The sequence below is a fragment of the Lissotriton vulgaris genome, chromosome 8, assembly GCF_964263255.1.
Source record: "Lissotriton vulgaris chromosome 8, aLisVul1.2, whole genome shotgun sequence".
In the NCBI taxonomy this organism is placed as follows: domain Eukaryota; kingdom Metazoa; phylum Chordata; class Amphibia; order Caudata; family Salamandridae; genus Lissotriton; species Lissotriton vulgaris.
The window spans coordinates 1,327,497,810-1,327,511,179 of record NC_141696.1 but is presented as its reverse complement, the minus strand read 5'-3'; the positions used below and the strand labels follow the sequence as shown (position 1 = coordinate 1,327,511,179).

Here is a 13,370-nt window from a genome sequence, read left to right as displayed (position 1 = left end):
ATGAGTTGATAGAATCAGCTTGGGTTGTAAGCGGTAATCCAAGTAAATCTGGGCAAAGGGGGAAGAGTGTGGAGAGCACTAAGGATGTGTCAATCCGGCCCCAAGAACGTGCCCAGAAATTTTTAGGAAGTGGGGGCTTAGAGGTTAAGTCAAGGGGTGAAGTGAAAGAAATCAGAAAGTGATCGGACCAGGGACAGGGGGAGATAGAGAGAGACATTATAGGGCAGTTAAGAGACCAAATCTGGTCGAGGATGTGTCCCTGAGTGTGAGTAGGGGAGTGAACATGGGAATTAAAGTTGAGGGAACGAAGGGTGTCCGAAAATTCTTTAGAAATAGCGCATTCTGCTGGGTCAGAGGGCCAAAAATTAAAATCGCCTAGCACCATGATGGAAGAGTTGTTAACCGCTAGGGTGGCCACAAGCTCTTGAAACCCGGGGAGAAAGGCTTGGGAAGGTAGGGGGGGCAATACATGAGTAGGCAAGTAAGAGGAATTTTGAAGGAAAGAGAGCGGACTACTAGGAAATCCTAGGTGCCAATAGGGGGGAAAGAGAGAGGCTGGGGTATGCACCCAAGCCAGGCATAACCCACAGTTCTAATCAGGATAAGGGAGTTACACACACAAGATAACCCCTCCTCGCCCCCTTGGTAGCTTGGCAGAACAGTCAGGCTTATCCCAGAAGCAGTGTGTAAAATGTTTGCGCAACACATAGACTCACCAGTGACATACTAGGCACACCACAAAAAGAGACTCCACACAAGGGTTTATAAAATATCCTTTGTAGTATAAAAACACATAAACCACAGTTACATGAATCACTGTGCCACTTGTCACAAGAGTACAGAGATCATGAATCATTTGGTAGAATAGGCAAACCCATTAGACCACCATCACTGTGTATCATATGTAAAGCACATTAGACCATACTGACATAACTCACAATTGGCTTGCCAACCAGGCAAGTGTCATGGGCAAAACACGTAGTGCATTACAGCAATAGTTACCAACTGCACATTTCAAAAAGAAAGGAACCCATCAGGAGAAAACTAGCTACTGGGGCCAACCTTGATAACATTGAGGCAAGGCAGAGAATACTTGGTTATGTCGCCAGCCAGCTTCCTTGTTCTCCAGGTAATCTGGCGAGGCAGTACTCCGGCCAAACGTTGCTAGGCAACCTTTCCTCTGCTTGGGCTGCGTCAGGAGGTTCTGATGCGCCCCTTTCTTCCCCCAGCTTCTCAGCCCTGCATAGCAAGGAATTTGCTTGGGGACTCCGGGTCAAGTGCGAGAACTACCGCCAGCAGCGCAAGGGAGATTTCCAACGAGGCAAGCCCTGGAGGGCTTTTGTAAAACAAATAAAGGACACCATGACTTCTGGAAGAGCACACAAACTCCGCCAGCTGTGTAAGGGAGTTTTCCAATGAGGCATGCCCTGGATGGCATTTGTCAGACAAATAAAGTGCTCAGTAAATTCTGGAAGAGCACACAAACTCCTCCAGCATCGTAAGGAAGTTTTCCAAAAAGGCATGCCCTGGAGAGCTTTTGTAAGACAAATAAAGCGCTCAGCTACTGGGGCCAACCTTGATAACATTGAGGCAAGGCAGAGAATTCTTGGTTATGTCGCCTATATTCAGGACTTTCTCCTACTACCCAGAGCCGGGTTCCACCGGGCTCAGCAGAAGCAGGTCAAATCGCCTGACATAGGTTTAAGGCAACATTGTGGGGGATGAAACTACTACGATCCCCACCTCATGGTCAGCACTGCGGTGCTAATGGTTTCTTGAGCACCCGGGTCAACGGCCCGGTATTGGAAAATCGTGGAGGGTATTTTTGAGCAATGGGGCCGAGCGGGTCTGGCTTTCTTGAGGAAGTGGCCCGTGTTGGCATGGCACTTCCTGGGCTCTCCCTTTCCTGGACTCCCAGCTCACCATAGCCCGCTAGGCTCTGTCCGGTGATGGGCAGGGCTACGGGCTTGAACAAGGCATTAGTGGGTTAGAGGCCGCTTCTCCTTTTGGATGCTGCGGCAGCTGACAATGGGCCATGGCCAGTCATGCCTCCTTTCCCAAACTGGGGCTCCCACTAGCTCCCTGGAGACCTTGCAGTTTTTGGCAGCTCCGTGCTGCATGTCTGCAGGCTTCTCCCGCGGGACCTAACTGTGGTAGCGGCCCGCCAGTCAGCTTCCTTGTTCTCCAGGTAATCTGGCGAGGCAGTACTCCGGCCAAACGTTGCTAGGCAACCTTTCCTCTGCTTGGGCTGCGTCAGGAGGTTCTGATGCGTCCCCTTCTTCCCCCAGCTTCTCAGCCCTGCATAGCAAGGAATTTGCTTGGGGACTCCGGGTCAAGTGCGAGAACTCCCACCAGCAGCGCAAGAGAGATTTCCAACGAGGCAAGCCCTGGAGGGCTTTTGTAAAACAAATAAAGCACACCATGACTTCTGGAAGAGCACACAAACTCCGCCAGCTGTGTAAGGGAGTTTTCCAATGAGGCATGCCCTGGAGGGCTTTTGTCAGACAAATAAAGTGCTCAGTGAATTCTGGAAGAGCACACAAACTCCCCCAGCATCGCAAGGAAGTTTTCCAAAGAGGCATGCCCGGGAGAGCTTTTGTAAGACAAATAAAGCGCTCAGTGTTTTTTGGAAGAGCACACAAACTCCCCCAGCAGCTCAAGGGAGTTTAGATCTATACCCACCGATCTTGTGAAGGACCATAAATTCAAAATAAAGCTTAGTACATAGAATGAAGACTTTGATGTCCCCGAGTCTTCAGAAACAGTAGGCCAGCACACACAAGCCTTTAGAGGTTCCTTCACAAGCAGGATACCATAGCAGGCTAAAAAGAGTCAGTCTTTTTCCTCTTCCACAGAAGCAGCAACTGCAGGCTGTCCCACCCCTCACTCAGAAAAGGCAGTGCTCCCCACACTGTCTTTCTGTTCTTCTTCTTGGCAGGGTCCTCTTGATCCTTGAAGTAATCTAATGTCCTGGGGTTTAGGTGAAATACTTATACCCCATTTTATCATTGGTCTCTTTGCTGTAAGGGTCTCTAAACCCAGCCCATACCAGTCCTGTCCTACCTGGTACAGCATGACTTTAGGGGAGAGAGACAGCATTGTGAAAAAGAAGACATAGCATATTCAGGTGCAAGAGAAACTCCTCCTACCACTCTAAATGCAGACCAGGTCTATTCAGCCCTGCGATGAGTCACCCAGGCAAGGCAAGACCCACCTCAACCCTCCTAGTGACTGTCTAAAGTGAATGCACATCCGGGCTTGTCACTCAAACACCAGAAGCTGAATACACAAACAGCCTGAGGCTCAAACAATGGTAAAGCAAGAAAATGACCACTTTCTAAAACAACCTTCACAAAAAGGTGCGTTTATAAATTCTGAATTCAGAGAGCCTAAACTCCATTTTTCTATCTTGTCCCTATGGATTGCTGCTCATGAAAAAATGTGACTGTGCAACCCCAATTGTAATCCTATGTGACAGATAGCCTTTCAATAGTGAAAAATAAAATGCACAGTATTTCACTATAAGGACGTGTCACACACACCAGTACATATCCTACCTTTCACATACAATGCACCCTACCCATGGGGGTCCCTTGGGCCTACCTTAGGGGTGCCTTACATGTAAGGAAAGGGAGGTTGTGAGCCTGGCAAGGGGGTGCACTTGCCATGACAACATAGGAGTTCGCAAGTGCGCACAGACACTGCAGTGGTAAGTCTGAGATACACTTACAGGGCTACTCATGTGGGTGCAAGTAGCACTAGTAGCATTTTATGTACAAGCCCTGGCACACATTGTGCACTTTACTAGGGACTTGCCAGTAAATCAAATTTACCAATCATGGATAACCAATCATATCACAATTTATACAGAGAGCATATGCACTTTAGCACTGTTCAGTAGTGGTAAAGTGCTTAGAATCCTATAGCCAACTAAAACAGGGTCCACAAAATAGGACGCAGAAGGCAAAAAGTTGGGGATGACCGTGTGGAAAGGGCTAATTCCAACAGGTGGCATCCCTCGACCTGGAACTTTTGATTTGACGGACATCAAGAAGAAACGGACCAAGAAGAGCTGCTGCCTGAGAACTGAAGCCCTGCTGCAGAGAAATTGGTGCCAAACCCTTCCTGCTGCGTTAAGGACTCAACAGTCGTGGTAAACTGCCCCCTTACCACTGTGAGGATTTCAAAAGCCCCTGAGCACCTCCAGTCTTTGACAAATTGTCAACGAACTCCCTTGGAGCAGAGTCTCTGCTGTCCTGCAACAGCAGGCACTGAATCGCAGACCCCGTCTCACCGGCTTGCAGCTCCCTGGCTACTCCGATGCAGCACCCGGACCGAAAGTGTTACTCCAGCCTCGAAGGGTCAAATCTGTCCCTTCACCAAGTTTGGGGGCACCAGGATCTACCAGAGCTGTTCACCAATACCCCAGGTACCGGATTTCCTGCAACCTGCACTGAGATGAAGAGACCCCTCCGGACCTCAACTGCCCAGGAAGCAGGCACCCATCGAGGGACGTTGAGACCCCTGGGACCCATATTGTGGGTGGTCCAGCTGTCCCAAAATTGCCTCTCCAAGCTGCGTGATCCGGACCGCAAGGACATGTAGATGCACACTGCCTAGCTAACTTATCTGCTCTGCAGAAGGCCCGACCAGTCCGGTAACGGCGATCCAGCTGCGCTCTCGTAGTCCTGAGGCCCTTGTGTCCTGCTCCCTTGAAAGGGCCTCCTCGGACTTACCTGTAAGTTCCCTTGTGCAGTTCATCTTCAAATGGCCCCCACCTTCTGTAGCACCCCAGCTACCATCGACCTCAGCACCTTGCTACCAGCCGAATCTGGGACGCTCCAGAGAGTCCGCTGGTAGAACATGCGACCTGGCCATGCTAACTACCAAACTCCAAGAAGTGACCCTTGAAAATCGACTGTACAAGTGTATATGCATTTTTTTCCCCCATTGACTTCAATTGCGTGTAATTGTGCACATAAGTGATCTTTTTTTGCTAAATATGACACTCATAACTTGGATATTACTTACTGTAGAACAAAGTTCTTAGTCTGAAGAATTATATAAAAATCAATATTATTTCTGCAAATAGGTCTCGGATTTATTCTTGTGTGTGGGCCTCATTTATTCCCTCTTTGAGTACAACAAGTGCTTAGCACTACCCTCTGATAATCCTAACTGGTCGCCCACACTAACACAAATGGAGCATTAGTATTATCTACTATTGCCTCTGTACACTAATTTGGTCTCACTGGACTCTCTGCACAGTGTACTTTATTGTAGTGCAATGTATAGACAGCCAGCATCCTATATAGGCACCCGAATACGGCTGTGCCTGTCCCCACACAAAGAGCTGCATATCCCCTGTAGTGAGTATGGAGCCAGGGCAGGAAAGGCAGGGACCTTGTGATCTTCAAAGGCCTCTTTGATGCCTTCCCCCACTTCAAAGGCACAACTGGGTATAAGTACTAGACCCCTGACACTACCAAATCAGATCTGTACTGGAACCAAGGACATCTGCCAGGATGAAAAGCTGCTGTGCCGTAGGAGGGACTGCCACTTTGCTACCTCTTTGCTGTCCTGGCTTTCTGCCTGCTGCCTCTTGTCTTTGAGTGAGAAGACCTGGACCTGCTCTCTACAACGTTGAACCCATGTTTCTCCAAGGGCTTGCTTGCTTGCCCCCTGTTCTTGAAGTCTTTGGGCCATCAAAGACATCCTTCAACACTCTGCTTTAGCTGCTGGGCTCTGCCAACTGAAAGTCCTGCCCTGCCAAGAGGTGCCAATCCAGTCATGAGCCCTGAAAGTTGCTTCTGCAGGTGTATTCCTGCCAAAAGTGATGCAGTGCCGACTTAACACTGATAGTAAGCGACAGAGTGCCCTTCGACGCAGAGCTTATCTGAAGACATCCCAGCGTGGCTCAATGACGATGCAGGACCAACCTGTGAGGCTCAATGATAACGGAGCGCTGATCCGAGGTCCAGACTGTGAGGTTTGACGATGACACAACATCGACCCAAGGTCCCGACTGCATGGTTCGACGACGATGCATCGCCTTGCATCATAAGAGGTTCAACAACAATGCTGGACCCAACTGCAAGGCTCTACTTCGAAGCATCGAGCCAACTGTGAAAGTCACAACAGACGCATCGAGTCTTCGACATGGACGCTTGCTCCATTCAAGGTACTTTTTCATCTGGCCCTGCGTGGGTCCTGTAGCCGGCCTCCCCTCCATCGCGGTCGGTCTTAAACTTTGAATTTACCCCAATCTAGAGTGACCTCAAGTAACCCCTAAGCGCTGTAGATTTTAAAGCACTAAATTGCAGTTTATTTAAAAAAAATGAATTTCTCAAGTACTTATTGGATTTTTGCCGTTTGGTCATGTTTTACTCTGATAAATATTCACTATCTTTCTAAACTACTGTTGAGTCGTTTTGTGATGTTTTCACTATGTTACTGTAGTTTAAGTGTTGCACAAATACTTTGCATATTGCCTCTTAAAATAAGCCTGACTGCTTTGTGCCAAGTTACCAGAGGGTGATCACAGGCTAATTTAGGTTGTGTTTCTAACTTTCCCTGACTAGGATTCTAGTGCCTACTTGGTTATGTTGAAAACCTCTGCAAGTCAGATACCTAATGTCTAACATCTGACCTCTAATCAAAACCCTAAGTCAGAATTTCCATATTACTACATGTCCCTTAAGTTTTGTTTCCTAGGAGTAATACCCCTGATTAGTAGAACAGGCCAAAATATTCTGAAGGTTGGCAGTGTTAAAGATAAGGAGCCCTATAGTTTGAGGGAAATCAAAGTGGATAGTTTCAATAGCCATCCAGCACCATGTGGATTAAACAGTTTCTGCAGCTCTGCTTTGAAGGGTGTACAGACAGTTGTAAGAACCATTTGGTGCAATCTGTAGTATACACAGCTCAGTGCATTATGCTTTTTGGCTTTGTCTGATTTTATATCCTTATGGTTATGAGCTACATACTCCATACCTGTCACGGTCTCAGTTCCTGCATACTTTGTTCTGATCATCTCCAGTCCAAACAGTCCGTATAAACATATCCTTATATAGTGTGGAGCGTGATATATAAATACTGTACTTGCACTGTGTTCTAGTACTGTGAAAGGAGTAAATCATGGTATTTATGTTTTACTTCACCTTCAGGCTGATCAACTGATGTTTGCTTTGCACTTCGTTAGAGGGATGCACCCAGAACTTTTTCAAGAGAATGTAAGTAAACGTCATTGGACACTGATGTTGTTACTTGTATTTAATAGGTACCACAATGTGTTTCATGGTCAAATCAAATTGAACTAGTATCAAAGTTAGTCTTTATGAATGTTTAGCTGGGAGCAATAATCACTTTTTTTTTCAAAACAGTCTTTTTTATAGTATGGCAATACAGATCTTGACATACAGAATCATACTCTCCTTCATATTGCGTGTACATGGGAACCAGTGTTACAACATCATGATACAAAACAGTAAAACAATATCCCCTGCATGTGCATCCATGGTTAGGTAATCCCTCACAAAAAATAAGATCCCAGACATCTGAATAGGAGCTGAAGTAGTGTGTGGGGTAGAAAGTATTCACCATCAGGTTTCAGGAGAGATGCACAAAAAGGGGATAAGAGGCAAGGCAGTGCGGTGGTGCGCTGAGCACATCCTAAATGTATGCTTGGGGGTCTCCCACGGTCGGGCATTTTAGACTGTGTCATCACCCAAATCAGGTTGCTATGGATTAGTCTTCCTCAATGGAAATGTCTCCAGAGATTGGTAGCAGTTGCCTTGTATCATCTATTTGGGGGTAATCCTGGAGGATCATGTCCCATGCTCGTGTGCGGTCAGGGCTCTGCAGTCCCTTCCGTGCTTCAGTTTGAAGGGTTGCTCACTCATGCTGGATGCAATAATCACTTTAATTGTGTAAGGAGATGGCCACTAAAATAGGGTTTTATTCGTCTATGCAGAAGGAATTAACCCCATAAACTATTCATTCTACAATATTGTTATCTGCACTCTCATAGGTCTACTCAACGGCGTCCGTTTAGAATTGTGTTGAGGGAGAAATTGAGTTGAATTTCATTTTGATGTAGGAGCCATTCTCTTCCATGGGATACTCATTAATAGTCATAAGCACTGAATAATCTCTGCCCATGAGCGGGAACCCGGAACACATAACGAAATACATATATATGTGTAAATATATAATAAGCCTACATAGTACTAAAGAAATTATACACATATACATGTATACACTAATAATATGCAGCCCAACCATAACCTATAGGCTCATAAAGCCATGATTACATATTTTCTGCAGAATGAAAATAAACCATAGAAACAATGCAAGAAAAGGGCAGGAGCCTAAAATGCTTCCACAGAAAGAAAAACCTTTTATTTTCATCAAGGAAACTGTAATAAAAGGCAATTAGCCTATGTAGGCTGCATAAAGAAATAACATCCCTGTACAGTAAATCAGACTGGCACCTCACCTTTAAGGCCTCAGAGAATCTGAACACTTTGCCTTTAAGGCCTCCAGGGGGAACTCTGCTCCCATCATGCCCCACAGGTGACAGTTCTTTTTTCCGGTTTGTTCTGTGAGGAACCTGGAACTTGAGATCTGCTGAATTTGATTGTTTTTCAGTCAGAATTTGTTTTTTTTCCTGTCTTATTTGACAGTATTTGTTGCTTATGGTAATATTCTATCTTTTCTGATTTTTGAGTCAGTTTATTCTACAACTGTCCTTCCTGTGGGAAGATGTCAAAAACAGATCCCCATTCTGTTTGTGTGGTTTGTCTACCTTCCACACATGATGTGGAAAAATGTTATCATTGCCTCAAGCTTTCCAGAAGAACTGTAAAGGAAAGAGAGAAAATTCGACTTTTGGGACTTCTGGAGAGAGAAAGGCATCAGGAAAAGGGGGCAAGAAGTGTGTTGTCATCTGGAAGACCCCCCTCTTCGTCAAAACGTTGAGGTCTGCTTCTCCTGAGGGTAAAAGCAAGAAAAAACGACATCAGGAAGCGTCGACGTCGAAAAAAGTGAGTTCGACGTCGAGATCTAGATCGCCGTCAGGTATGTTGACGTCGAAACCAGTGGAAAGAAGTACATCAACGTCAAAGTTATCGCCACTAAGGCACAAGTCGATGTCGAAGCGGAGATCAAGGTCGCCGTCGAGAAGCTTGTCGACATCGATCCTTTTGGTGTCGGTTGCTGTGAGGACGACGTCGAGAGTGAGACGATCGACGTCGAGAGAGTGAGGTTGACATCGAGAGGAAGAGTGAGGTCGACGTCGAGAGAAAAAGTGAGATCGATGTCGAGAGATAGAGCCACAACATTGAGACGTGAAAAAAGAAGAAGATCAAGGTCGCCGTCGAGACATGGGTGGATGTCGAGACATGCCTCGGGCTCGCGGCTTGAAAGAGCTCTGTCGACGTCGAAACGGCAAACGATGTCGAGGAAGTCGACGTTGAGGTCTCCGCCACCTGCCTCGTGGTCGGCGTCGAGACACTCTGGATCGGCCTCTTGGACCTCTCATAGGTCTTTGTCGAGGTCGGAGTTGGCGTCAAGAGCTTTGGCTGATTCTCCAAGGTCTACGTCGAGGATATCTGTGGACAGGTCTTCAATGGTAAGAGCATCTCCGCACATATAATCTTCTATTGTGCCGCATTCTGGCTCGACGTCGAGAAATTCAACGTCAAGGGACAGGCAATTGGTTCCCAGAGAGACGACTTCAAGATCTCCGCAGTCTACTCGGAGTTCTTCTTCAGCGTCTTCTTCCTCAATGGGGACTCAGATTGTGCAGGTGACCCTGGAGGGCTCTCCGGTGCGTGGAACACCTCCTGTGAACATGTCTCCTAGATGGCTGGAAAGCATACGCCATTGGAAGATGCAGCCAGGGCCCAATGACAGGCCTCTTACTTTGGCAGCTTCAAGGTCAATGGAGAAGTCATGCTTGTAGTTTTAAAGAAGAAGGACCCTTCCCAGAATACCCCAAAAAAAACATTTGGAAGACAGATAGTTGGAGAGCCATCCACCTGTGGATGCCCCAGGGACCAGAAAACCGGCATCACAGAAACCGGGTGAAAAGGGGTGAAGTGATGTTGCACGGAGACACTTTTCATCTCGAGTGAAACTCAGGCCTCCTATATGCCTTTCAGCGAATACCACTCCTGTCCAGAGTGCTCAAGAAGATCAGGAGCGACCAAGCCCAAGTCATTCTTGTGATTCCGGACTGGGCAAGAAGAGTCTGGTAGCCTGAGCTTCTCCAAATGAGCATCGATCCTCCAATCAGGCTGACCCTTTGGGAGGAGCTTCTGTTGCAGGGTAGGGTCCCCACCTTAACCTGTCAACTCTAAGCCTTCTTATTTGGAGATTGAGCAGTAGCAATTGATAGCTTCCGATCTTCCTCTGGAAGTTTTTGATGTTATTTTGATAGGGGAGCAAATTTGTAAAATATCATACACAAACGTCTATTGATTCTCTTTCTGTTTCCCTTTCTCAAGTTTTGTTTTTTAGTATGACCCTTGTCCAGCAGGGCTCTGCACCTTTTCGGCCCTGTCTGCCATCCTGAGGCTGTCAGACCAACCTTCATTATTTAAGTCACCTATTGTAAATAGATTCCTGAAAGGCCTTGTACATATGTTCCCACCTTCCCCTTTCATTACATCTCAGTGGTACCTTAATTTGGTTCTAACCTTCCTGGTGTGTGCTACATTCGAACCTCTGCACAACTGCCCCCTCTGGCTGCTTACCATCAAAACAGCCTTTCTAGTGGCAATCACATATGCCAGGTGGTTGAGCGAATTGGAGGCTTTGTCATCCAAGCCTCCGTACCTGACCATATTCCCTCACAAGCAAAAACCCTACCTGAACTATCAGCATTAGCAAAAGAAATAGTCGAAGTCAAGAATACAACAGGCAAAAAACACAGTAGAGTGCTGGTCTATTTTTGCGAAAACACTATTGCTTCAGGCACCAAAAATTAATTATGCACAGACTAGCAGGCTCAAGCCCGAAACAAATATATCTAGGAAAGCCTACTTGTTAAGAAAAGAACTGAGAAAGATGGTGAGGAAAAACAATACACAGAAAATCCCCAAGCATACATGGAGGGATATAAAGATCGCCAAGAGGCAGTATAAAATACAAATCTGGAAGGATCACAAATTACAACAGGAAAGCCTCTGGACAAAATTACTTTCTAGTGCCAAACAAGCAAACAATAGCCTGTTTTGGGAACTAGTTAATAATTTGACAAGATCAAAAAATACGCCTCGGTATCAGAGAATGCATGGGCAGTCCATCTAAGTAAAATATTTGAAGATCATATACCATCCACAAATAAGTCAATTACTGTGAGCAGCAAGGCCTTAATCTCAATACTTACAGGGAAGAATCCTCCAGGATCGTTAGATTGTGGCATCACCATAGCCCAGGAACGTCAATACTATGCATTAGAAGATATTGCAAGAATAATAAAAAAGGGTCACAATGATGGCGCCCTAGGTCCAAATGGCATCCCTCAGGCCATATTCAGGACGGATCCAGACTATTGGGCAAAATCGCTACTAGGTCTTTATAATGAAATCACCTTAACAAACGCCCTTCCCTCCCTGGAAGGGGTCAATCATTAATCCTATCTACTAGGGAGGTGACAGGGCAGATCCGGCAAATTATCGGTTAATTGCACTCATGGACGTGGAAGCGAAATACTTTGCCTCCCTAATCCTGGAGGACCTGGTGGAATGGTCTAATACAAATGGACTGATTCTATTAAACCAAAAGGGATTTCGTAAAGGCTGTGGCACCAAAATAAATATTTTAGCTCTTGCCACAATAGCCGATAAATGCAAACGCCAGCGAAGACCACTACAAGTGTGTTTTATAGACTTTAAATCGGCATTTGATCGAGTGAATCGCGGGCTATTATGCACCAAACTACCTAACCTGGGGCTTGCGGAAACAATATTACGTCCCAATATACAACTCCACACGCATACTTGGGTCCTTGTAAAAATGGTGATTGGTATTAAATGATCCAAAAAAATACCAACTGAGATGGGATTAAAACAAGGTTGTGTATTAGCCCCCCATTTAATCAACCTTTTTAAGGCCGACCTCTCACCTCGATTGGATCAAGCAAATGCACACCCGCCGCGTTTGGGAATATTGCCCATAACGCATCTATCTTATGCAGATGACATCGTTTTGTTTAGCCTGACCCGAGTAGGCCTACAAAGAGCACTTAATGAACTATTGATGTTTGCCAATACCAACGCACTGGAGATTAACGAGACCAAAACAAAAACTATGTTGTTCACGAACAGCACACGGGATCAGTATCATTTTAAAATAGGAGAAAAACCCCTAGGAATGGTAAATACCTATAAGTACTTGGGGGAATACATCAACAAAAGTCTGAATTTTCAATCTCAGAAACAATATCTTGAAAAACAAGGAAACTGAAATATCTATGCCTTCTGCGCTATCGCTAAGAAGCTATATGGTCCCTCATTCACGCCACTAATCTCTGTGATGGCCGCAAAGTTACTACCGTCAATCACGTATGGAAGCATAGTGTTAAATGGAAAAGATGGTAAAATCTTAGACTCATTACAAATAAAGGCCTATAAAAAAGTCTTCAGATTACCCCAGTCAGCAGCCTCGGCACGGTCCGACTTGAATTTGGCCTCATCAAGCTGGAAATTAGGAGAATATACGCAGCAATCAAAACATGGTATAAATTATGGCAGAATCGATCTAATCTGCTAAATGATGCCTTGTGGCAAGCCCAGGAGGATCCAAACTCAAGCAAAGGTAAATTTTGAAAAAGGCATTAGATGACACCGAGACAAGGGATCTATGGACTAAGAACCCTTCATTCCAAATCTTCCGTAGCGTAATAAACAAGGCGGCAAAACTGCAATCATTATTGGCAGACAAAGGTACCCTAGCAAAAAGATCTCACGGCTGAATGGTTCTGCAATCCTATACATCACTTCGACCGGCGGAATACCTCGGAGCAACATACTCGCCCCACTTGAAACTCAAGTTAATGGTAATGAGATTTGGGGTATTACCAAGCCTGGCTGAACAACCGTCGTGGAAATATAGTGGTGTCAAATCTTGTGGTTTATGTGGTGAAGCCTGGCAAGACATTATCCATGTAATAATGGATGTATGCAGACGACTCACAAATTGTCTTCTCATTGTCTGAATCCCAATCGTCATCTTCGTCCTCTCTTAAAGATGGTCTCCTAAACATCTTCAACTGGATGACAACTAACCAGTTGAAATTAAATGGTGACAAGACCGAGATCCTCCTTCTGGGCAAACAGCCAGAGCTCTGGAGCACATCACACTGG

At 45.8% G+C, this 13,370-nt stretch overlaps 1 protein-coding gene across 3 annotated transcripts in view; it reads left to right on the top strand.

Annotated features, from left to right (window-relative positions):
• The window catches only part of DYNC2H1 (dynein cytoplasmic 2 heavy chain 1), a 1,560,829-nt gene that overhangs the window by 1,161,109 nt on the left and 386,350 nt on the right, over positions 1 to 13,370 (top strand). For all 3 annotated transcript variants that reach the window (XM_086935265.1, XM_086935264.1, XM_086935263.1), the window contains one exon: positions 7,167 to 7,232. In XM_086935265.1, coding sequence (XP_086791391.1) covers positions 7,167 to 7,232 — 66 coding nt within the window. The remainder of the gene's footprint in view (positions 1 to 7,166; positions 7,233 to 13,370) is intronic.